The sequence below is a fragment of the Oncorhynchus keta genome, chromosome 4, assembly GCF_023373465.1.
Source record: "Oncorhynchus keta strain PuntledgeMale-10-30-2019 chromosome 4, Oket_V2, whole genome shotgun sequence".
Taxonomy (NCBI): Eukaryota; Metazoa; Chordata; class Actinopteri; order Salmoniformes; family Salmonidae; genus Oncorhynchus; species Oncorhynchus keta.
In genome coordinates, this window is record NC_068424.1 from 72,752,311 (window position 1) to 72,779,810 (window position 27,500).

The following is a 27,500-nucleotide window of genomic DNA, read 5'->3' on the forward strand; positions in this document are numbered from 1 at the left end:
TATATATATATATATATATATATATATATATATATATATATATATATATATATATAATATGACATTTGTAATGTCTTTACTGTTTTGAAACTGTTGTATGTGTAATGTTTACTGTTAATTTTTGTTGTTTTCACTTTATATATTCACTTTGTATGTTGTCTACCTCACTTGCTTTGGCAATGTTAACACATGTTTCCCATGCCAATAAAGCCCTTGAATTGAATTGAATTGAATTGAGAGGGGGGGATACAGAGAGAGACAGAGACTCTAGAGAGAGAGAGAGGGGGGATACAGAGAGAGAGAGAGAGAGAGAGAGAGAGAGAGAGAGAGAGAGAGAGAGAGAGGGGGGATACAGAGAGACAGAGAGAGAGAGAGAGAGAGAGAGAGGGGGGATACAGAGAGAGAGAGAGAGAGAGAGAGAGAGAGAGAGAGAGAGAGAGAGAGAGAGAGGGGGGGGGATACAGAGAGAGACAGAGAGAGAGAGAGAGAGAGAGAGAGAGGGGGATACAGAGAGAGAGAGAGAGAGGGGGATACAGAGAGAGACAGAGAGCGAGAGAGAGAGAGAGAGAGAGAGAGGGGGATACAGAGAGAGAGAGAGAGAGAGAGAGAGAGAGGGGGGATACAGAGAGAGAGAGAGAGAGAGAGAGAGAGAGGGGGGATACAGAGAGAGAGAGGCCAATAGGGCTCTGGTCAAAAGTAGTCCACTATGTAGGATATAGGGTGCCATTTGGGAAGTTACCCTAGACAGGTCCAGTTCTACTGGGCGAACAGATAAACACAGTGACTGATGCTGATGTGTTGTTCTGTTGTTGTTCTGTTGTTCTGTTGTTGTTCTGTTGTTATTCTGTTGTTCTGTTGTTATTATGTTGTTCTGTTGTTATTCTGTTGTTCTGTTGTTCTGTTGTTATTCTGTTGTTCTGTTATTATTCTGTTGTTCTGTGTTTAGGCTATGGGTTCTATTGGGTTTAACACACACTGACTCTAATATAACCTCTCACTGACTAGTTTTAGACACACTGACTCTAGTGTTATACACACTGACTCTAATATAACCTCTCACTGACTAGTTTTACACACACTGACTATATTGTAACCCCTCATTGACTCTAGTGTAACACACACAGACTCTAGTTTTACACACACTGACTCTATTGTAACACACACTGACTCTAGTGTAACACACACTGACTCTAGTGTTATACACACTGACTCTAGTGTTATACACACTGACTCTAGTGTACAACACACACTGACTCTAGTGTACAACACACACTGACTCTAGTGTACAACACACACTGGCTTGAGTGTACAACACACTGGCTAGTGTACAACACACAATGACTCTAGTGTACAACACACTGACTCTAGTGTACAACACACTGACTCTAGTGTACAACACACTGGCTCTAGTGAACAACACACTGGCTCTAGTGTACAACACACTGACTCTAGTGTACAACACACTGGCTCTAGTGTACATCACACAATGACTCAAGTGTACAATACACTGGCTCTAGTGTACAACACACACTGACTCTAGTGTACAACACACACTGACTCAAGTGTTATACACACTGACTCTAGTGTTATACACACTGACTCTAGTGTACAACACACACTGACTAGTGTACAACACACTGGCTCTACTGTTATACACAATGACTCTAGTGTACAACACACTGGCTCTACTGTTATACACAATGACTCTAGTGTACAACACACACTGACTCTAGTGTTATACACAATGACTCTAGTGTACAACACACACTGACTAGTGTACAACACACACTGACTCTAGTGTTATACACACTGACTCTAATATAACCTCTCACTGACTCTAGTGTAACACACACGGACTCTAGTTTTACAACACTGACTCTATTGTAACCCCTCCCCTGACTCTATTGTTACAACACACTGACTCTATTGTAACACACACTGACTCTAGTGTTATACACACTGACTCTAGTGTTATACACACTGACTCTAGTGTACAACACACACTGACTCTAGTGTACAACACACACTGAATCTAGTGTACAACACACACGGACTCTAGTGTACAACACACTGACTCTAGTGTACAACACATACTGACTCTAGTGTACAACACACACTGACTCTAGTGTTATACACAATGACTCTAGTGTACAACACACACTGGCTCTAGTGTACAACACACTGGCTCGAGTGTACAACACACACTGACTCTAGTGTACAACACACACTGACTCTAGTGTACAACACACTGGCTCTAGTGTACAACACACACTGACTCTGGTGTTATACACACTGACTCTAGTGTACAACACACACTGGCTCTAGTGTACAACACACACTGACTCTAGTTACAACACACACTGGCTCTAGTGTTATACACAATGACTCTAGTGTACAACACACACTGACTCTAGTGTTATACACAATGACTCTAGTGTACAACACACACTGACTAGTGTACAACACACACTGACTCTAGTGTTATACACACTGACTCTAATATAACCTCTCACTGACTAGTTTTACACACACTGACTCTATTGTAACTCCTCACTGACTCTAGTGTAACACACACGGACTCTAGTTTTACACACACTGACTCTATTGTAACCCCTCCCTGACTCTATTGTTACACACACTGACTCTATTGTACACACACTGACTCTAGTGTTATACACACTGACTCTAGTGTTATACACACTGACTCTAGTGTTATACACACTGACTCTAGTGTACAACACACACTGACTCTAGTGTACAACACACACTGAATCTAGTGTACAACACACACGGACTCTAGTGTACAACACACACTGACTCTAGTGTACAACACATACTGACTCTAGTGTACAACACACACTGGCTCTAGTGTACAACACACTGGCTCTAGTGTACAACACACACTGACTCTAGTGTACAACACACACTGACTCTAGTGTACAACACACTGGCTCTAGTGTACAACACACACTGACTCTGGTGTTATACACACTGACTCTAGTGTACAACACACACTGACTCTAGTGTACAACACACACTGACTCTAGTGTTATACACAATGATTCTAGTGTACAACACACACTGCTCTAGTGTACAACACACTGGCTCGAGTGTACAACACACACTGACTCTAGTGTACAACACACACTGACTCTAGTGTACAACACACTGGCTCTAGTGTACAACACACACTGACTCTAGTGTACAATACACTGGCTCTAGTGTACAACACACACTGACTCTAGTGTACAACACACACTGACTCTAGTGTTATACACACTGACTAGTGTACAACACACTGGCTCTAGTGTACAACAAACTGGCTCGAGTGTACAACACACACTGACTCTAGTGTACAACACACACTGACTCTAGTGTACAACACACACTGACTCTAGTGTACAACACACACTGACTCTAGTGTACAACACACTGGCTCTAGTGTACAACACACTGGCTCTAGTGTACAACACACACTGACTCTAGTGTACAACACACTGGCTCTAGTGTACAACACACTGGCTAGTGTACAACACACAATGACTCTAGTGTACAACACACTGACTCTAGTGTACAACACACTGGCTCTAGTGTACAAACACTGGCTTTAGTGTACAACACACTGACTCTAGTGTACAACACACTGACTCTAGTGTACAACACACTGGCTCTAGTGTACAACACACAATGACTCAAGTGTACAATACACTGGCTCTAGTGTACAACACACACTGACTCTAGTGTACAACACACACTGACTCAAGTGTTATACACTGACTCTAGTGTTATACACAATGACTCTAGTGTACAACACACACTGACTAGTGTACAAACACACTGGCTCTACTGTTATACACAATGACTCTAGTGTACAACACACACTGACTCTAGTGTTATACACAATGACTCTAGTGTGCAACACACACTGACTAGTGTACAACACACACTGACTCTAGTGTTATACACACTGACTCTAATATAACCTCTCACTGACTAGTTTTACACACACTGACTCTATTGTAACCCCTCACTGACTCTAGTGTAACACACACGGACTCTAGTTTTACACAACTGACTCTATTATAACCCCTCCCTGACTCTATTGTTACACACACTGACTCTATTGTAACACACACTGACTCTAGTGTTATACACACTGACTCTAGTGTTATACACACTGACTCTAGTGTTATACACACTGACTCTAGTGTACAACACACACTGACTCTAGTGTACAACACACACTGAATCTAGTGTACAACACACACGGACTCTAGTGTACAACACACACTGACTCTAGTGTACAACACATACTGACTCTAGTGTACAACACACACTGGCTCTAGTGTACAACACACTGGCTCTAGTGTACAACACACACTGACTCTAGTGTACAACACACACTGACTCTAGTGTACAACACACTGGCTCTAGTGTACAACACACACTGACTCTGGTGTTATACACACTGACTCTAGTGTACAACACACACTGACTCTAGTGTACAACACACACTGACTCTAGTGTTATACACAATGATTCTAGTGTACAACACACACTGGCTCTAGTGTACAACACACTGGCTCTAGTGTACAACACACACTGACTCTAGTGTACAACACACACTGACTCTAGTGTACAACACACTGGCTCTAGTGTACAACACACACTGACTCTAGTGTACAATACACTGGCTCTAGTGTACAACACACACTGACTCTAGTGTACAACACACACTGACTCTAGTGTTATACACACTGACTAGTGTACAACACACTGGCTCTAGTGTACAACAAACTGGCTCTAGTGTACAACACACACTGACTCTAGTGTACAACACACACTGACTCTAGTGTACAACACACACTGACTCTAGTGTACAACACACACTGACTCTAGTGTACAACACACTGGCTCTAGTGTACAACACACTGGCTCTAGTGTACAACACACACTGACTCTAGTGTACAACACACTGGCTCTAGTGTACAACACACTGGCTAGTGTACAACACACAATGACTCTAGTGTACAACACACTGACTCTAGTGTACAACACACTGGCTCTAGTGTACAACACACTGGCTTTAGTGTACAACACACTGACTCTAGTGTACAACACACTGACTCTAGTGTACAACACACTGGCTCTAGTGTACAACACACAATGACTCAAGTGTACAATACACTGGCTCTAGTGTACAACACACACTGACTCTAGTGTACAACACACACTGACTCAAGTGTTATACACACTGACTCTAGTGTTATACACAATGACTCTAGTGTACAACACACACTGACTAGTGTACAACACACTGGCTCTAGTGTTATACACAATGACTCTAGTGTACAACACACACTGACTCTAGTGTTATACACAATGACTCTAGTGTGCAACACACACTGACTAGTGTACAACACACACTGACTCTAGTGTTATACACACTGACTCTAATATAACCTCTCACTGACTAGTTTTACACACTGACTCTATTGTAACCCCTCACTGACTCTAGTGTAACACACACGGACTCTAGTTTTACACACACTGACTCTATTATAACCCCTCCCTGACTCTATTGTTACACACTGACTCTATTGTAACACACACTGACTCTAGTGTTATACACACTGACTCTAGTGTTATACACACTGACTCTAGTGTTATACACACTGACTCTAGTGTACAACACACACTGACTCTAGTGTACAACACACACTGAATCTAGTGTACAACACACACTGACTCTAGTGTACAACACACACTGACTCTAGTGTACAACACACACTGACTCTAGTGTTATACACACTGACTAGTGTACAACACACACTGACTCTAGTGTACACACACACTGACTCTAGTGTACAACACACTGGCTCCAGTGTACAACACACTGGCTCTAGTGTACAACACACTGGCTCTAGTGTACAACACACTGGCTCTAGTGTACAACACACACTGACTCTAGTGTACAACACACTGGCTCCAGTGTACATCACACTGGCTCTAGTGTACAACACACTGGCTCTAGTGTACAACACAATGACTCTAGTGTACAACACACAATGACTCTAGTGTTATACACAATGACTCTAGTGTTCAACACACACTGACTCTAGTGTTATACACACTCTAGTGTACAACACACACTGACTCTAGTGTACAACACACACTGACTCTAGTGTACAACACACACTGACTCTAGTGTACAACACACTGGCTCTAGTGTACAACACACAATGACTCTAGTGTACAACACACACTGACTCTAGTGTTATACACACTGACTAGTGTACAACACACACTGACTCTAGTGTACAACACACTGGCTCTAGTGTACAACACACACTGACTCTAGTGTACAACACACTGACTAGTGTACAACACACACTGACTAGTTTACAACACACTGACTCTAGTGTTATACACAATGACTCTCGTGTACAACACACACTGACTCTAGTGTACAACACACACTGACTCTAGTGTACAACACACACTGACTCTAGTGTTATACACAATGACTCTAGTGTACAACACACTGACTAGTGTACAACACATACTGACTCTAGTGTACAACACACACTGACTCTAGTGTTCTACACAATGACTCTAGTGTACAACACACACTGACTCTAGTGTTATACACAATGACTCTAGTGTACAACACACACTGACTAGTGTACAACACACACTGACTCTAGTGTACAACACACACTGACTCTAGTGTACAACACACACTGACTCTAGTGTACAACACACTGACTCTAGTGTACAACACACAATGACTCTAGTGTACAACACACACTGACTCTAGTGTACAACACACACTGACTCTAGTGTACAACACACACGGACTCTAGTGTACAACACACTGGCTCTAGTGTACAACACACACTGACTCTAGTGTACAACACACACTGACTCTAGTGTACAACACACTGGCTCTAGTGTACAACACACACTGACTCTAGTGTACAACACACACTGACTCTAGTGTACAACACACACTGACTCTAGTGTACAACACACACGGACTCTAGTGTACAACACACTGGCTCTAGTGTACAACACACACTGACTCTAGTGTACAACACACTGGCTCTAGTGTACAACACACAATGACTCTAGTGTACAACACACACTGGCTCTAGTGTACAACACACAATGACTCTAGTGTACAACACACACTGACTCTAGTGTACAACACACTAGCTCTAGTGTACAACACACACTGACTCTAGTGTTATACACACTGACTAGTGTACAACACACACTGACTCTAGTGTACAACACACACTGACTCTAGTGTACAACACACACGGACTCTAGTGTACAACACACTGGCTCTAGTGTACAACACACACTGACTCTAGTGTACAACACACTGGCTCTAGTGTACAACACACAATGACTCTAGTGTACAACACACACTGGCTCTAGTGTACAACACACAATGACTCTAGTGTACAACACACACTGACTCTAGTGTACAACACACTGGCTCTAGTGTACAACACACACTGACTCTAGTGTTATACACACTGACTCTAGTGTACAACACACACTGACTCTAGTGTACAACACACTGACTCTAGTGTTATACACAATGACTCTAGTGTACAACACACAATGACTCTAGTGTACAACACACTGACTCTAGTGTTATACACACTGACTCTAGTGTACAACACACAATGACTCTAGTGTACAACACACACTGACTCTAGTGTACAACACACTGGCTCTAGTGTACAACACACACTGACTCTAGTGTTATACACACTGACTCTAGTGTACAACACACACTGACTCTAGTGTACAACACACTGACTAGTGTACAACACACACTGACTAGTTTACAACACACTGGCTCTAGTGTACAACACACACTGACTCTAGTGTTATACACACTGACTCTAGTGTACAACACACACTGACTCTAGTGTACAACACACTGACTAGTGTACAACACACACTGACTAGTTTACAACACACTGGCTCTAGTGTACAACCTGAAACCCCACCTGAAACCCCACCTCTTTAAGGAATACCTAGGATAGGATAAAGTAATCCTTCTCACCCCCCCCCCTTAAAAGATTTAGATGCACTATTGTAAAGTGGCTGTTCCACTGGATGTCATAAGGTGAATGCACCAATTTGTAAGTCGCTCTGGATAAGAGCGTCTGCTAAATGACTTAAATGTAAATGTAAATGTACAACACACACTGACTCTAGTGTACAACTCACTGGCTCTAGTGTACAACACACACTGGCTCTAGTGTACAACATACACTGACTCTAGTGTACAACACACACTGACTCTAGTGTACAACACACACTGACTCTAGTGTACAACACACACTGACTCTAGTGTACAACACACACTGACTCTAGTGTACAACACACACGGACTCTAGTGTACAACACACTGGCTCTAGTGTACAACACACACTGACTCTAGTGTACAACACACTGGCTCTAGTGTACAACACACAATGACTCTAGTGTACAACACACACTGGCTCTAGTGTACAACACACAATGACTCTAGTGTACAACACACACTGACTCTAGTGTTATACACACTGACTCTAGTGTACAACACACACTGACTCTAGTGTACAACCTCACACTGACTCTAGTGTACAACACACACGGACTCTAGTGTACAACACACTGGCTCTAGTGTACAACACACACTGACTCTAGTGTACAACACACTGTCTCTAGTTTACAACACACACTGACTCTAGTGTACAACACACTGGCTCTAGTGTACAACACACACTGACTCTAGTGTTATACACACTGACTCTAGTGTACAACACACACTGACTCTAGTGTACAACACACTGACTAGTGTACAACACACACTGACTAGTTTACAACACACTGGCTTTGGTGTACAACACACACTGACTAGTTTACAACACACTGGCTCTAGTGTACAACACACACTGACTCTAGTGTTATACACACTGACTCTAGTGTACAACACACACTGACTCTAGTGTACAACACACTGACTAGTGTACAACACACACTGACTAGTTTACAACACACTGGCTCTAGTGTACAACACACACTGACTCTAGTGTACAACACACTGACTAGTGTACAACACACACTGACTAGTTTACAACACACTGGCTCTAGTGTACAACCTGAAACCCCACCTGAAACCCCACCTCTTTAAGGAATACCTAGGATAGGATAAAGTAATCCTTCTCACCCCCCCCCCTTAAAAGATTTAGATGCACTATTGTAAAGTGGCTGTTCCACTGGATGTCATAAGGTGAATGCACCAATTTGTAAGTCGCTCTGGATAAGAGCGTCTGCTAAATGACTTAAATGTAAATGTAAAACACACACTAACTCTAGTGTACAACTCACTGGCTCTAGTGTACAACACACACTGGCTCTAGTGTACAACATACTCTAGTGTACAACACACACTGACTCTAGTGTACAACACACACTGACTCTAGTGTACAACACACACTGGCTCTAGTGTACAACACACAATGACTCTAGTGTTATACACAATGACTCTAGTGTACAACACACACTGACTCTAGTGTACAACACACACTGACTCTAGTGTACAACACACACTGGCTCTAGTGTACAACACACAATGACTCTAGTGTTATACACAATGACTCTAGTGTACAACACACACTGACTCTAGTGTACAAACACACTGACTCTAGTGTACAACACACACTGACTAGTTTACAACACACTGACTCTAGTGTACAACACACACGGACTCTAGTGTACAACACACTGGCTCTAGTGTACAACACACACTGACTCTAGTGTTATACACACTGACTCTAGTGTACAACACACACTGACTCTAGTGTACAACACACTGGCTCTAGTGTACAACACACACTGACTCTAGTGTTATACACACTGACTCTAGTGTACAACTCACTGGCTCTAGTGTACAACACACACTGGCTCTAGTGTACAACATACACTGACTCTAGTGTACAACATACACTGACTCTAGTGTACAACACACACTGACTCTAGTGTACAACTCACTGGCTCTAGTGTACAACACACACTGGCTCTAGTGTACAACATACACTGACTCTAGTGTACAACACACACTGACTCTAGTGTACAACACACACGGACTCTAGTGTACAACACACTGGCTCTAGTGTACAACACACACTGACTCTAGTGTTATACACACTGACTCTAGTGTACAACACACACTGACTCTAGTGTACAACACACTGGCTCTAGTGTACAACACACACTGACTCTAGTGTTATACACACTGACTCTAGTGTACAACACACACTGACTCTAGTGTACAACACACACTGGCTCTAGTGTACAACACACAATGACTCTAGTGTTATACACAATGACTCTAGTGTACAACACACACTGACTCTAGTGTACAACACACACTGACTCTAGTGTACAACACACACTGACTCTAGTGTACAACACACACTGACTCTAGTGTACAACACACACACACCTTGTCCAGCTCAGTCTTTCTGGGCATCATGGGAGAAGTGGTCTCTTCTGGTCCTTTTCCCTGACTAACTTCATGGACCACCTGAGAACACACACACAGGCACACACACACACACACACACACACACACACAGACACAGACACACACACACACACACACACACACACACACACACACACACACACACACACACACACACACACACACACACACACACACACACACACACACACACACACACACACACACACACACACACATAAGGAAGGGAAAGGGAAATTATGTGTGTGACAGAATGTGTGTTTGCATAGGTCAAATCAAATCAAAATTGATTTGTCACGTGCGCCAAATACAACAGGTTACAGTGAAATGCTGAATACAACAGGTTACAGTGAAATGCTGAATACAACAGGTTACAGTGAAATGCTGAATACAACAGGTTACAGTGAAATGCTGAATACAACAGGTTACAGTGAAATGCTGAATACAACAGGTTACAGTGAAATGCTGAATACAACAGGTTACAGTGAAATGCTGAATACAACAGGTTACAGTGTAATGCTGAATACAACAGGTTACAGTGAAATGCTGAATACAACAGGTTACAGTGAAATGCTGAATACAACAGGTTACAGTGTAATGCTGAATACAACAGGTTACAGTGAAATGCTTTACTTACAGGCTCTAACCAATAGCGCAAGAAAGGTATTAGGTGAACAATAGGCAGGTAAAGAAATAAAACAACAGTAAAAACACAGGCTGTATACAGTAGCAAGGCTATAAAAGTAGCGAGGCTACATACAGACACCAGTTAGTCAGGCTGATTGAGGTAGTATGTAGATATGGTTAAAGTGACTATGCATGTATGATGAACAGAGAATAGCAGAAGCGTAAAAATAGGGTTTGGCAGGTGGTGGGACACAATACAGATAGCCCGGTTAGCCAATGTGCAGGAGCACTGGTTGGTCAGCCCAATTGAGGTAGTATGTACATGAATGTATAGTTAAAGTCACTATGCATATATGCATATATACGAACGTGAGTGCCACGGGTCTGTAGTCATTTAGCAGGTTGCCTAAAGGTGCATGCATTTGTGTGTTGTGTGTGTTTTGTCCTCACCCTGAGCCACCTGTGTGCCTGCTCCCTGCTCTGCACAGCCAAGACCAGAGCCTCTCCACTGGGTGGAGTGAACCTCAGCTCATGTCTCTTCCTGCGTCCGTCTTTAGGGGCGTAGACCACAGTGCACTGGAGCAAGGGCAGGTCAAAATATGGGGACACGTCCTTAGAGCTCTTATAGCACTGGAGGAGAGAACACAGGGGTTAAGGATTGTGTGTGTGTGTGTGTGTGTGTGTGTGTGTGTGTGCGTGCGTGTGTGTGTGCGTGCGTGCGTGCGTGCGTGCGTGCGTGCGTGCGTGCGTGCGTGCGTGCGTGCGTGCGTGTGTGTGTGTGTGTGTGTACCTGTAGCCTGTTGTCCCGTATGACAGTCAGTTGCTTAGCCCACTGTCCGAAGCGTTTCTTTCGCAGCAGGAAGGCACAGATCCTACAGTCCCTGGCAGGGAGCATGGAGCTCTCATCACTAGGCCACTGGTGGGTCAGCCTGGACCTTGGCCCTGTTCCCCTTTCCTCTTCATCTTCCTCATACGACTCATAGGAACTACTCAGAGCATCAGAGTCATTGTCTGGGGGGAGCAATACCAAGAAACTACAGTTAGACTGAGACCAATCAGAAGAAACTACAGTTAGTAGTTGGCTTGTCACCTAAAACCCTGACAAACTTTTACAGATGCACAATTGAGAGCATCCTGTCGGGCTGTATCACCACTTGGTACGGCACCGCCCTCAACAGCAAGGCTCTCCATAGGGTGGTGTGGTCTGCACAACACATCACCGGGGGCAAACTTCCTGCCTTCCAGGACACCTACAGCTCCCGATGTCACAGGAAGGCCAAAAAGATCATCAAGGACAAGAACCACCTGAGCCACGGCCTGTTCACCCCGCTACCATCCAGAATGTCGAGGTCAGTACAGATGCATCAAAGCAGGGACCGAGAGACTGAAAAACAGCTTCCATCTCAAGGCCATCAGACTGCTAAACAGCAATCACTAACTCAGAGGCTGCTGCCTACATAGAGACTCACTAGTCACTTTAAACAATGCCACCTTAATAATGTTTACCTATCATACATTACTCATCTCATATGTATCTACTCCATCTTATACTATCCATTGCCTCTTGCCTATGCCGTTCGGCCATCGCTCAACCATATATTTACATGGACATATTCTTATTCCATCCCTTTAGATGAGTGTGTATTAGGTAGTTGTTGGGGAACTGTTAGAATACTTGTTAAATATTACTGCACTGTTGGAACTAGAAGCACAAGCATTTCGCTACACTCGCATTAACATCTGTTAACCATGTGTATGTGATCAATAACATTTGATTTGATTTAGACTGAGACCAATCAGAAGAAACTACAGTTAGACTGAAACCAATCAGAAGAAACTACAGACTGAGACCAATAAACTACAGCTAGACTGAGCCCAATCAGAATAATCTTCAATTAGACTGAGACTAATCAGAATAAAGCACAGTTAGACTGAGACCAATCAGAATAAACTACAGTTAGACTGAGACCAATAAACTACAGTTAGACTAAGACCAATCAGAATAATCCTCAGTTAGACTGAGACCAAATCAGAAGAAACTACAGTTTGACTGAGACCAATAAACTACAGTTAGACTGAGACCAATCAGATTAAACTACAGTTAGACTGAGACCAATCCGAAGAAACTACAGTTAGACTGAGACGAATAAACTACAGTTACACAGAACCCAAACTGGTTGCGCGCATGCGCCATTGTGCATACATTTATTTTGTCCCCCCACACCAAACGTGATCACGACACGCAGGTTAATATATCAAAACAAACTCTGAACCAATTACATTAATTTGGAGACAGGTCGAAAAGCATTAAACATGTATGGCAATTTAGCTAGTTAGCTTGCACTTGCTAGCTAATTTGTCCAATTCAGATAGCTTGCTGTTGCTAGCTAATTTGTCATGGGATATGAACATTGAGTTGTTATTTTACCTGAAATGCACAAGGTCCTCTACTCCGACAATTAATCCACATATAAAACGGTCAACCAAATCGTTTCTAATCATCTCTCCTTCTTCCAGGCCTTTTCTTCTCTGGACTTTATAATGCGATTGGCAACTTTCATAAATTAGGTGCATTACCGCCACTGACCTCGTTCGTCTTTCAGTCACCCACGTGGGTATAACCAATGAGCAGGTGGAACGTGGGTACCTGCATCCATAAACCAATGAGGAGATGGGAGAGGCAGGACATGCAGTGCGATCTGCGTAACAACTAGAACTGACTTCTATTTTAGCCCTTGGCAATGCAGATGCTCGTTGGCGCATGCGAGCAGTATGGGTGCAATAATTGAATAATATAGATTTCTTAATGTATTTTGCAAAGCTCGCGCACACAACGTGAGTGGTGTAGTCAGCCTGTTAGACTGAGCCTAATCAGAATAAACTACAGTTAGACTGAGACCAATAAACTACAGTTAGACTGAGACCAATCAGAGTAAACTACAGTTAGACTAAGACCAATCAGAGTAAACTACAGTTAGAGGGAGACCAATCAGAGTAAACTACAGTTAGACTGAGACCAATCAGAGTAAACTACAGTTAGACTGAGACCAATCAGAATTGTAACGATGTGCGCTGAGAGTCAGGAAGAAAGTTCAGGGAGTGAGTGATTTAATAAATAAATACAACTTAATACAAAAATAAGAAACACGAACAATGCGCAGAACTGACACAAAAACAGAAACAATGACGACTGGGGAAGAAGAGTCCAGGTGAGTGTCATTACGCGCAAATGCGCGTAACGCTGGTGACAAAACAAATGACCTAGAGGCCGGAGAGGGAGCTCACTTGACAGTACCCCCTCCCCGACGCTCCAGCCGCAGGACGCCACAGGATGCCAACCAATATGACATCCCGGTGATCAGGCGCGGACCGGTCACCTATGCTAAGGCAGGAACCTGTCGGTCCGGCTAAGGCACGGGAGCATGATGACCTAGAGCGCCGGCGCAGAAACCTGATGAACCGGCTTAGGCATGGGAGCCTATCCAGCTGAGACCTCCCCGGTTGTCTAGGCTGAGGCACGGGAATCTGTTCATTCAGCTTAGGCATGGCAGCCTATCCAAACCACTGAGGCATGGGAGCCTACAAACCGGCTGAGGCCTCCCAGGTAGCTCTGCTCCAACACCCGCGACATCAAACCCCCCAAAAAAAGAAACACTCCCTGATACTTCCTTTTGTTGAGTCATCATTCTGTTACAATGTGCGCTGAGAGTCGGGAAGCAAGTTCAGGGAGTGAGTGTTTTAATAAATAAAAACAACATACTACAAAAATATGAAACACAAACAACGCACAGAACTGACACAGAAACAATGACGACTGGGGAAGGAACCAAAGGGAGGGACATATAAGGGGCAGGTAAACAAGGAGGTGATGGAGTCCAGGTGAGTGTCTGGTGAGAAGTGTGCACCATAAACGAGCAGCCTAGTGACCTAGAGGCCGGAGAGGTGGCACACAAGACAAGAATGAACTATAGTTAGACTGAGACCAATAAACTACAGCTAGACTGAGACCAATCAGTAGAAACTACAGTTAGACTGAGACCAATAAACTACAGCTAGACTGAGACCAATCAGAAGAAACTACAGTTAGACTGAGACAATCAGAAGAAGCTACAGTTAGACTGAGTTGTTGTCTGTGTTAAGGGATGAAACTTCTTCAAAATATCTTTAGGAGTGAAATGTTAACACGTTTCTCTCTTTTTTTGTGTGAATTATAGCTCAGAAGTTCACTCTTGATTGTAGAAAAGATACACACACACACACACATTCTGTACATCTGCACATGTTTCTGACGAAGAACAGAACGTCAATGTCACCCTGAAAAAGGAGTTGTAACCACACAGACCAGAAGCTATGTACCTGGTCTCGTTGTGGTCCTGTAGGATATGTTTTCTACAACGTTTGACTCACAGGAGTTTTTGCGTTGCTGTCCGTTGATGCAGGTAGAAGGAGAGTCGTTGTCTGCATCCTCATAGTAACCATCCTCTATGGAGTTAGGAGGGCTGGAGCTCCCACGTGTGGTGATGTACTCTGGCTGCTTGCCAGGGCTGAGAGGTACTGCCTCTTCATAGTAAGCCTCAGGATGGGGGGTGGTGGGCAGGGGAGGAGGGGTCTCTGATGAGCGGGGGGGAGAGGAGTCTGGACTGCTCTATAGGATAGGTAAACACAGATACTGCACTTATATTACCTATCACACACCAACATGTAACCATATATATATATATTTATATATAGATTAATCCCTTGCACGCATGCACACACATACATACACACACCACACAAACATTGTGCAAAGCTAGGTCAGTTGGTAAATATGTGTAGAATGGGACGAGACAGGAGACGCTCCACCCCAGCTTGACGGATGAGCTCTGAGAGCACTATGAGGGGATCATCTAACACTATGGAGGATCATCTAACACCACGGAGGATCATCTAACACTATGGAGGATCATCTAACACTATGGAGGATCATCTAACACTATGGGGATCATCTAACACCATGGAGGATCATCTAACACCATGGAGGATCATCTAACACTATGGAGGATCATCTAACACTATGGAGGATCATCTAACACTATGGAGGATCATCTAACACTATGGAGGATCATCTAACACTATGGAGGATCATCTAACACTATGGAGGATCATCTAACACTATGGGGATCATCTAACACTATGGAGGATCATCTAACACTATGGAGGATCATCTAACACTATGGAGGATCATCTAACACTATGGAGGATCATCTAACACTATGGAGGATCATCTAACACTATGGAGGATCATCTAACACTATGGAGGATCATCTAACACTATGGAGGATCATCTAACACTATGGAGGATCATCTAACACCATGGAGGATCATCTAACACTATGGAGGATCATCTAACACTATGGAGGATCATCTAACACTATGGAGGATCATCTAACACTATGGAGGATCATCTAACACTATGGAGGATCATCTAACACTATGGAGGATCATCTAACACTATGGAGGATAATCTAACACTATGGGGATCATCTAACACCATGGAGGATCATCTAACACTATGGAGGATCATCTAACACTTTGGAGGATCATCTAACACTATGGAGGATAATCTAACACTATGGAGGATCATCTAACACCATGGAGGATCATCTAACACCATGGACGATCATCTAACACCATGGAGGATCATCTAACACTATGGGGATCATCTAACACCATGGAAGATCATCTAACACCATGGACAATCATCTAACACCATGGACGATAATCTAACACTATGGAGGATCATCTAACAATCTAAAACTATGGAGGATCATCTAACACCATGGAGGATCATCTAACACCATGGAGGATCATCTAACACCATGGACGATCATCTAACACCATGGAGGATCATCTAACACTATGGAGGATCATCTAACACCATGGAGGATCATCTAACACCATGGAGGATCATCTAACACCATGGACGATCATCTAACACCATGGACGATCATCTAACACTATGGAGGATCATCTAACACCATGGAGGATCATCTAACACCATGGACGATCATCTAACACCATGGAGGATCATCTAACACTATGGGGATCATCTAACACCATGGAAGATCATCTAACACCATGGAGGATCATCTAACACCATGGAGGATCATCTAACACCATGGAGGATCATCTAACACCATGGAGGATCATCTAACACCATGGACGATCATCTAACACCATGGAGGATCATCTAATACCATGGACGATCATCTAACACCTTGGACGATCATCTAACACCATGGAGGATCATCTAACACTATGGACGATCATCTAACACTATGGAGGAAGTGTATTGACTGTCCTGTTTTCACATCTTTCTTACTGCCACACCTCTCTTTCATCTTCTCTTACTGCCACACCTCTCTGTCATCTCCTCTTACTGCCACACCTCTCTGTCATCTCCTCTTACTGCCACACCTCTCTGTCATCACCTCTTACTGCCACACCTCTCTGTCATCTCCTCTTACTGCCACACCTCTCTGTCATCTCCTCTTACTGTCACACCTCTCTGTCATCTCCTCTTACTGCCACACCTCTCTGTCATCTCCTCTTACTGCCACACCTCTCTGTCATCTCCTCTTACTGCCACACCTCTCTGTCATCTCCTCTTACTGCCACAACTCTCTGTCATCTCCTCTTACTGCCACACCTCTCTGTCATCTCTTCTTACTGTCATACCTCTCTGTCATCTCCTCCTACTGCCATACCTCTCTGTCATCTCCTCTTACTGTCACACCTCTCTGTCATCTCCTCTTACTGCCACACCTCTCTGTCATCTCCTCTTACTGCCACACCTCTCTGTCATCTCCTCTTACTGCCACACCTCTCTGTCATCTCTTCTTACTGTCACACCTCTCTGTCATCTCCTCTTACTGCCACACCTCTCTGTCATCTCCTCTTACTGCCACACCTCTCTGTCATCTCTTCTTACTGTCATACCTCTCTGTCATCTCCTCCTACTGCATTATCTCTCTGTCATCTCCTCTTACTACCATACCTCTCTGTCATCTCCTCTTACTGCCACACCTCTCTGTCATCTCCTCTTACTGCCACACCTCTCTGTCATCTCCTCTTACTGCCACACCTCTCTGTCATCTCCTCTTACTTCCACACCTCTCTGTCATCTCCTCTTACTTCCACACCTCTCTGTCATCTCCTCTTACTGCCACACCTCTCTGTCATCTCCTCTTACTGCCATACCTCTCTGTCACCTCTCTGTTTCATAGACACACAGAAAAACATGAACACACAGGAACGGTAACATGTGTGTTGTGTGTAGCTCACCTGTTTTAAGGCTGTTGTGTCATGTCTGTGTGTGTCAGTGTGTGTGTCCTGCTTCTGGTCCTTTGTCATGTCTTTCAGCTCCCCCATGTCACAGTCTGGACAGTGAGGTAGAAGACAGTTAAAGAGAAAGTTTGGGATTTTACAACTTGAAGTAAGGTGGCTGCTCAACCTAAAAGAGTCTATGGGCAAGGCGAAACTGCTGGAAAATATTTAATGCCTGTTCAAATAAATGTAGTATCGCTCCAAGAACCAAACTCACCAAGGGTCTCGAAGAGGGATTCCACAAAGCTGGTGCCGTGCCTGTAGATTGATTGGTTCATATACAAGTAGTCTGGTCCTGTCGCTGGGGGAAAGAAAACTAAACAATTAAACACACTTTCATAACCAGCTCATGTTGTTAGATCTGTGATGTATCTCTTGACTGTCTGTCTGTTCCTACCTGTCTGTCCCAGACCTGAGTCACTTAATCTGTATCTGTCTGTCTGTCCCTACCTGTCTGTACCTGTCTGTACCAGACCTGGGTTCAGTTACTATTTGAAATCATTTCAACCATCTATCTGTTCTTGAATGAGTTTGCCGTCTCCCACATGGAACTCTGGCAGACTAAAGCAAATGCTAAAAAGTATTTTAATCATTTCAAATAGTATTTGAATCCAGTTCTGATCTACAGTATACCTCTGGTTGTCTGCTACCTGTGGGCTGTAGCTGTCTGTCTGTCTGTCTGTATGTCTGTCGTTTCCTACCTGTGGGCCGTAGCTGTCTGCCTGTCTGTACTTTCCTACCTGTGCGCAGTAGCTGTCTGTCTGTCTGGAGCTTCCTATTTGTCGGCAGGAACTGTTTGTCTGTTGTCTCCTACCTGTGGGCTGTAGCTGTCTGTCTGTAGTCTCCTACCTGTGGGTTGTAGCTGTCTGTCTGTAGGCTCCTACCTGTGGGTTGTAGCTGTCTGTCTGTAGGCTCCTACCTGTGGGCTGTAGATGTTTCAGAAGGTTCCGAACAGAGCTCTTCTTCTCCTCAGTTGGAGAGCTCAAAGTCTCGTGGTCCAGCAGCTTCAGCAGAACGTTGAGCTCCGTCACCAGGACCTCCATCGCTAAGGAAGAGGTCAGAGGTTAGAGATCAGAGGTGAGAGGTCAGGTTGGGAGAGGAAAGAGGTCAATCGACCCAGCGTAAACAACCGCTGGGTGAGTGACAACTCTCTCTTTGTTACTGTCAACAAACACAGGCACGCATATCCATGCCTCTGTGTCTCTCTCTGATCCATCTCTGCCCCCCTCCCTTTATGCCTCTCTGTCTCTCTCTGGTCCATCTCTGCCCCCCTCCCTTTATGCCTCTCTGTCTCTCTCTGATCCATCTCTGCCCCCCTCCCTTTATGCCTCTCTGTCTCTCTCTGGTCCATCTCTGCCCCCCTCCCTTTATGCCTCTCTGTCTCTCTCTGGTCCATCTCTGCCCACCTCCCTTTATGCCTCTCTGTCTCTCTCTGGTCCATCTCTGCCCCCCTCCCTTTATGCCTCTCTGTCTCTCTCTGGTCCATCTCTGCCCACCTCCCTTCCTGCCTCTGTGTCTCTCTAAGGGATCTCTGTCTCTCTAAGGGATCTCTGTCCTCTAAGGGATTTCTGTCACTCTAAGGGATCTCTGTCTCTGTAAGGGATCTCTGTCTCTCTAATGGATCTCTGTCTCTCTGAGGAATCCCTGTCTCTCTAAGGGATCTCTGTCTCTCTAAGGGATCTCTGTCTCTCTAAGGGATCTCTGTCTCTCCAAGGGATCTCTGTCTCTCCAAGGGATCTCTGTCTCTCTAATGGATCTCTGTCTCTCTAAGGGATCTCTGTCTCTGTAAGGGATCTCTGTCTCTCTAATGGATCTCTGTCTCTCTAAGGGATCTCTGTCTCTCTAAGGGATCTCTGTCTCTCTAATGGATCTCTGTCTCTAAGGGATCTCTGTCTCTCTAAGAGATTTCTGTCTCTCTAAGGGATCCCTGTCTCTCTAAGGGATCTCTGTCTCTCTAAGGGATCTCTGTCTCTCTAAGAGATCTCTGTCTCTCTAAGGGATCCCTGTCTCTCTAAGGGATCTCTGTCTCTCTAAGGGATCTCTGTCTCTCTAAGGGATCTCTGTCTCTCTAAGGGATCTCTGTCTCTCTAAGGGATCGCTGTCTCTCTAAGGGATCTCTGTCTCTCTAGGGGATCTCTGTCTCTCTAAGGGATCTCTGTCTCTCTAAGGGATCTCTGTCTCTCTAAGGGATCTCTGTCTCTCTAAGGGATCTCTGTCTCTCTAAGGGATCTCTGTCTCTCTAAGGGATCTCTGTCTCTCTAAGGGATCTCTGTCTCTCTAAGGGATAGGGGAAACGCAGTAAAACTCTTCCATATGTCCAGTACGTAGAAACATACCATCATGGTGAACACAAGCATTTCGCTATACCCGCATTAACTTCTGCTAAATATGTGTATGTGACCAATACAACGTGATGTGATTTGAAAGCCCAGTCAGCTTTCAGGAGTATATTATTCACATGGGACTAGACCGCTCCCTGTTTTCAGAACACAATGGAAATAAACCTACAGCTCTGCATGCAGGTGTATGCTCCTGAGAGCAGGTCTGTCTGTGAACATAGAGACACAGTGACCTGGACTAACCATGAGCTCATTTGTTGAAATGTATGTTCCTTTTGATGGCATAGAAGGCCCTTCTTGCCTTGTCTCTCAGATCGTTCACAGCTTTGTGGAAGTTACCTGTGGCGCTGATGTTTAGGCCAAGGTATGTATAGTTTTTTGTGTGCTCTAGGGCAACAGTGTCTAGATGGAATTTGTATTTGTGGTCCTGGTGACTGGACCTTTTTTGGAACACCATTATTTTGGTCTTACTGAGATACTGTCAGGGCCCAGGTCTGACAGAATCTGTGCATAATATCTAGGTGCTGCTGTAGGCCCTCCTTGGTTGGTGACAGAAGCACCAGATCATCAGCAAACAGCAGACATTTGACTTCAGATTCTAGTAGGGTGAGGCTGGGTGCTGCAGACTTTTCTAGTGCCCGCGCCAATTCGTTAATATATATGTTGAAGAGGGTGGGGCTTAAGCTGCATCTATAGCATTTCTTAATGTTACTCAGTTCCTTTGGCTTTGATGCCTCATGATTGAGTATTGCTCTGTTTAAGTAGACTGTGATTTTGCTGTGGTCTGATAGGGGTGTCAGTGGGCTGACTGTGAACACTCTGAGAGACTCTGGGTTGAGGTCAGTGATAAAGTAGGGTGGAAGTCTTTTCGTGGTAGCAGGGTGGAGATAACCACTTGTGCGAAGTAGAAGAAGCCTTTTCAATCACTCCCTTCAGTGCTGTGGCCACCCTTTCCTGATGTGCTCTCAGGTCATTTGTGCCTGTGTGTATTATTATGTGGCTAGGTGAGCCTAGTTGGTCCTCAGACAGAAGGTCGAGGGCACGCTGAGTGTTTGGACACCAGAGTTTAGACACACTGTGTTTGGGAAAAAGTTTTTTTTCTTCTATATATTTGCCATTTGAGTCCATAAGTAGTACAATTTGTGTCTTGTGTTTGTCCTCAGTGGGTGTGGGGGGGGTTGTCAGAAGGGCTATCAGGGTGGCTGACAGGGGGGGTGCTCAGAGGGGGTGAGAGCCGCTGAGCTTGCGGTTATTCATTTGTCTGTTCTGCTGTGGTGTCGAGACTTTTGTCGGGTGCTGAGGTGGGCTGTTCTGCTGGCTTCTCTGTGGGGGTGGCCACCTCTCTTGTGGGATGTTCTCTGTCACACGCCGTCCCCCTCAAACTCTCCTCCGTCCCCCTCACCCTCTCCTCCATCCCCCTCAACCTCTCCTCCACCAGCAGTCTGATCCTCTCCTCGATCTCTCCCTCGATCTCTCTCTCTCTCTCTCTCTCGTAATCTACCTCATCCTTCTCTCTGCTCTGTCTCATCTGTGTAGGGGAAACCAGATGTCCATTCAATGTCTGTGAGAAAAAGTGGTCTAGGCCAAGACATTCCACCCCCTCTCCTATGATCTCCTCTCTCCCTCTCCTATGGTCTCCTCTCTCCCTCTCCTATGGTCTCCTCTCTCCCTCTCCTATGGTCTCCTCTCTCCCTCTCCTATGGTCTCCTCTCTCCCTCTCCTATGATCTCTTCTCTCCACTCTCCTATGGTCTCCTCTCTCCACTCTCCTATGGTCTCCTCTCTCCCTCTCCTATGGTCTCCTCTCTCCCTCTCCTATGGTCTCCTCTCTCCCTCTCCTATGGTCTCCTCTCTCCCTCTCCTATGATCTCCTCTCTCCCTCTCCTATGGTCTCCTCTCTCCCTCTCCTATGGACTCCTCTCTCCCTCTCCTATGGTCTCCTCTCTCCCTCTCCTATGGACTCCTCTCTCCCTCTCATATGGACTCCTCTCTCCCTCTCATATGGACTCCTCTCTCCCTCCTATGGTCTCCTCTCTCCCCTCTCTCCCATGGTCTCCTCTCTCCCTCTCCTATGGTCTCCTCTCTCTCTCTCCTATGGTCTCCTCTCTCCCTCTCCTATGGTCTCCTTTCTCCCCTCTCCTATGGTCTCCTCCCTCCCCTCTCCTATGGACTCCTCTCTCTCTCTCCTATGGACTCCTCTCTCCCCTCTCTCCTATGGTCTCCTCTCTCCCTCTCCTATGGTCTCCTCTCTCCCTCTCCTATGGTCTCCTCTCTCCCTCTCCTATGGTCTCCTCTCTCCCTCTCCTATGGTCTCCTCCCTCCCCTCTCCTATGGTCTCCTTTCTCCCCTCTCCTATGGTCTCCTCTCTCCCCTATGGTCTCCTCTCTCCCTCTCCTATGGTCTCCTCTCTCCCTCTCCTATGGTCTCCTTTCTCCCCTCTCCTATGGTCTCCTCCCTCCCCTCTCCTATGGTCTCCTTTCTCCCGTCTCCCATGGTCTCCTCCCTCCCCTCTCCTATGGTCTCCTCTCTCTCTCCTATGGTCTTCTTTCTCCCCTCTCCTATGGTCTCCTTTCTCCCCTCTCCTATGGTCTCCTCCCTCCCCTCTCCTATGGTCTCCTCTCTCTCTCTCCTATGGTCTCCTCTCTCCCTCTCCTATGGTCTCCTCCCTCCCCTCTCCTATGGTCTCCTTTCTCCCGTCTCCCATGGTCTCCTCCCTCCCCTCTCCTATGGTCTCCTCTCTCTCTCTCCTATGGTCTCCTCTCTCCCTCTCCTATGGTCTCCTCTCTCTCTCTCCTATGGTCTCCTTTCTCCCGTCTCCTATGGTCTCCTCTCTCCCCTCTCTCCCATGGTCTCCTCTCTCCCTCTCCTATGGTCTCCTCTCTCTCTCTCCTATGGACTCCTTTCTCCCTCTCATATGGACTCCTCTCTCCCTCTCCTATGGTCTCCTCTCTCCCCTCTCCTATGGACTCCTCTCTCCCTCTCATATGGACTCCTCTCTCCCTCTCCTATGGTCTCCTCTCTCCCCTCTCCTATGGTCTCCTCTCTCTCTCTCCTATGGTCTCCTCTCTCCCTCTCCTATGGTCTCCTCTCTCCCTCTCCTATGGTCTCCTCTCTCCCCTCTCCTATGGACTCCTCTCTCCCTCTCATATGGACTCCTCTCTCCCTCTCCTATGGTCTCCTCTCTCCCCTCTCCTATGGTCTCCTCTCTCCCTCTCCTATGGTCTCCTCTCTCCCTCTCCTATGGTCTCCTCTCTCCCTCTCCTATGGTCTCCTCTCTCCCCTCTCCTATGGACTCCTCTCTCCCTCTCCTATGGACTCCTCTCTCCCTCTCCTATGGTCTCCTCTCTCCCCTCTCCTATGGTCTCCTTTCTCCCCTCTCCTATGGTCTCCTCCCTCCCCTCTCCTATGATCTCTTCTCTCCACTCTCCTATGGTCTCCTCTCTCCCTCTCCTATGGTCTCCTTTCTCCCCTCTCCTATGGTCTCCTCCCTCCCCTCTCCTATGATCTCTTCTCTCCACTCTCCTATGGTCTCCTCTCTCCCTCTCCTATGGTCTCCTTTCTCCCCTCTCCTATGGTCTCCTCCCTCCCCTCTCCTATGATCTCTTCTCTCCACTCTCCTATGGTCTCCTCTCTCCCTCTCCTATGGTCTCCTTTCTCCCCTCTCCTATGGTCTCCTCCCTCCCCTCTCCTATGATCTCTTCTCTCCACTCTCCTATGGTCTCCTCTCTCCCTTCTCCTATGATCTCCTCTCTCCCCTCTCCTATGGTCTCCTCTCTCTCTCTCCCATGGTCTTCTCTCTCCCCTCTCCTATGGTCTCCTCACTCTCTCTCCTATGGTCTCCTTTCTCCCCTCTCCTATGGTCTAATCTCTCCCATGGTCTCCTCTCTCCCTCTCCTATGGTCTCCTCTCTCTCCCTCTCCTATAGTCTCCTCTCTCTCCCTCTTCTATGGTCTAATCTCTCCCATGGTCTCCTCTCTCCCTCTCCTATGGTCTCCTCTCTCTCCCTATCCTATGGTCTCCTCTCTCCCTCTCCTATGGTCTCCTTTCTCCCCTCTCCTATGGTCTCCTTTCTCCCCTCTCCTATGGTCTCCTCCCTCCCCTCTCCTATGATCTCTTCTCTCCACACTCCTATGGTCTCCTCTCTCCCCTCTCCTATGATCTCCTCTCTCCCTCTCCTATGGTCTCCTCTCTCCTCACACACAGTATAATAATAGGCTGTGTCTGTGTCTGAATTGATTTCATGTGACAGCTACTCAGACATTGTGTGAGGATCTCCATGTTTCATAAAGATGGAAGATAACCGGATGGGTAGAGAAGATAGATGTTATATTTGCACAGACACATGCCCCCCCCCCACACACATACATGCCCACACACTCTCTGACCAGTTGTTCTCTGTCAGTTCTCTGTATGATATAGTTGTCTGACAGTGGGTTGTTAAGCCCATTGGAGGACCACATCAGGAAAGTTAGGAAGCAACACTGTTCACACACACACACGGCCAGTCAGTTCTCTCTGGTTGACATTAGTGATTATATCATGATTACTCTCTCTGCGTCCCAAATAGTGGTTGGAGGGGGAGGCAGGTAGCCTAGTGGTGAGAGCGTTAGACTAGTAACTGAAAGGTTGCTGGATCGAATCCCAGAGCTGACAAGTTAAAAATCTGTCGTTCTGCCCCTGAACAAGGCAGTTAACCCACTGTTCCTAGGCTGTCATTATAAATAAGAATGTGTTCTTAACTGACTTGTCTGGTTAAATAAAGGTCAAATAAATAAACAAAATAAAAATGACACACTGTCCCTTACATAGTGCATTACCTCTGAGTCCGGTTGATCCTGGTAGAAAGTAGTGCACTACTTTTGAGTCCTATTGGTCCTGGTAGAAAGTAGTGCACTACTTCTGAGTCCTATTGGTCCTGGTAGAAAGTAGTGCACTACTTTTGAGTCCTATTGGTCCTGGTAGAAAGTAGTGCACTACTTTTGAGTCCTATTGGTCCTGGTAGAAAGTAGTGCACTACTTTTGAGTCCTATTGGTCCTGGTAGAAAGTAGTGCACTACTTCTGAGTCCTATTGGTCCTGGTAGAAAGTAGTGCACTACTTTTGAGTCCTATTGGTCCTGGTAGAAAGTAGTGCAATACTTTTGAGTCCTATTGGTCCTGGTAGAAAGTAGTGCACTACTTCTGAGTCCTATTGGTCCTGGTAGAAAGGAGTGCACTAAGGAAATAGGGAACCATTTGGGACGCATGCTGGGAGATGTCCAGCACTTAGAATAAACTCACTAGGGGACAGACACATAGCAGACATGTTAACTACACGCCAGCATTCAGTCACACACATAGCAAACATGTTAACTACACGCCAGCATTCAGTCTTCTACCTATCAGACATGTTAACTACATGCCAGCATTCAGTCTTCTACCTATCAGACATGTTAACTACACGCCAGCATTCAGTCTTCTACCTACTGTATATGATATGTTAACTACACGCCAGCATTCAGTCTTCTACCTATCAGACATGTTAACTACATGCCAGCATTCAGTCTTCTACCTATCAGACATGTTAACTACACGCCAGCATTCAGTCTTCTACCTACTGTATATGATATGTTAACTACACGCCAGCATTCAGTCTTCTACCTATCAGACATGTTAACTACACGCCAGCATTCAGTCTTCTACCTATCAGACATGTTAACTACATGCCAGCATTCAGTCTTCTACCTATCAGACATGTTAACTACACGCCAGCATTCAGTCTTCTACCTACTGTATATGATATGATAACTACACGCCAGCATTCAGTCTTCTACCTATCAGACATGTTAACTACACGCCAGCATTCAGTCTTCTACCTATCAGACATGTTAACTACATGCCAGCATTCAGTCTTCTACCTATCAGACATGTTAACTACACGCCAGCATTCAGTCTTCTACCTACTGTATATGATATGATAACTACACGCCAGCATTCAGTCTTCTACCTATCAGACATGTTAACTACACGCCAGCATTCAGTCTTCTACCTATCAGACATGTTAACTACATGCCAGCATTCAGTCTTCTACCTATCAGACATGTTAACTACACGCCAGCATTCAGTCTTCTACCTATCAGACATGTTAACTACACGCCAGCATTCAGTCTTCTACCTATCAGACATGTTAACTACACGCCAGCATTCAGTCTTCTACCTCAGGTTTTGAATGAATAAAAGTTGATCAGTTCTGTCTGCAGTAGTGGTGGTTCAGTGAATCATGAATACTGTATGTGAGGCTGTATGTTCCAGTGGGAGGCTGTATGTTCCAGTGGGAGGCTGTATGTTCCAGTGGGAGGCTGTATGTTCCAGTGGGAGGCTGTATGTTCCAGTGGGAGGCTGTATGTTCCAGTGGGAGGCTGTATGTTCCAGTGGGAGGCTGTATGTTCCAGTGGGAGGCTGTATGTTCCAGTGGGAGGCTGTATGTTCCAGTGGGAGGCTGTATGTTCCAGTGGGAGGCTGTATGTTCCAGTGGGAGGCTGTATGTTCCAGTGGGAGGCTGTATGTTCCAGTGGGAGGCTGTATGTTCCAGTGGGAAGCTGTATGTTCCAGTGGGAGGCTGTATGTTCCAG

General features: G+C 45.4%; 1 protein-coding gene and 1 long non-coding RNA gene across 4 annotated transcripts in view; both read right to left on the reverse strand.

Annotated features, from left to right (window-relative positions):
* Positions 1 to 27,500, reverse strand: part of LOC118375819 (actin filament-associated protein 1-like 1) — an 82,946-nt gene that overhangs the window by 17,868 nt on the left and 37,578 nt on the right. Inside the window, exons 2-8 of the mRNA XM_052515066.1 lie at positions 19,473 to 19,598; positions 18,771 to 18,854; positions 18,512 to 18,606; positions 15,593 to 15,830; positions 11,976 to 12,196; positions 11,636 to 11,815; positions 10,517 to 10,597 (exon numbers count right to left, since the gene is read on the reverse strand). Coding sequence (XP_052371026.1) covers positions 10,517 to 10,597; positions 11,636 to 11,815; positions 11,976 to 12,196; positions 15,593 to 15,830; positions 18,512 to 18,606; positions 18,771 to 18,854; positions 19,473 to 19,598 — 1,025 coding nt within the window. The remainder of the gene's footprint in view (positions 1 to 10,516; positions 10,598 to 11,635; positions 11,816 to 11,975; positions 12,197 to 15,592; positions 15,831 to 18,511; positions 18,607 to 18,770; positions 18,855 to 19,472; positions 19,599 to 27,500) is intronic.
* LOC127928078 (uncharacterized) lies at positions 17,534 to 18,496 on the reverse strand. Of its 3 annotated transcripts, none has more exons than XR_008130325.1 (3): positions 18,225 to 18,322; positions 17,935 to 18,021; positions 17,534 to 17,818 (listed from the first exon to the last, which is right to left on the reverse strand). It is a non-coding gene; the product is annotated as an uncharacterized LOC127928078 (long non-coding RNA). The 3 variants fall into 3 exon arrangements; XR_008130330.1 differs by having other exon boundaries at positions 17,935 to 18,050; XR_008130328.1 differs by lacking the exon at positions 17,534 to 17,818 and adding an exon at positions 18,341 to 18,496 and having other exon boundaries at positions 17,836 to 18,050; positions 18,225 to 18,282.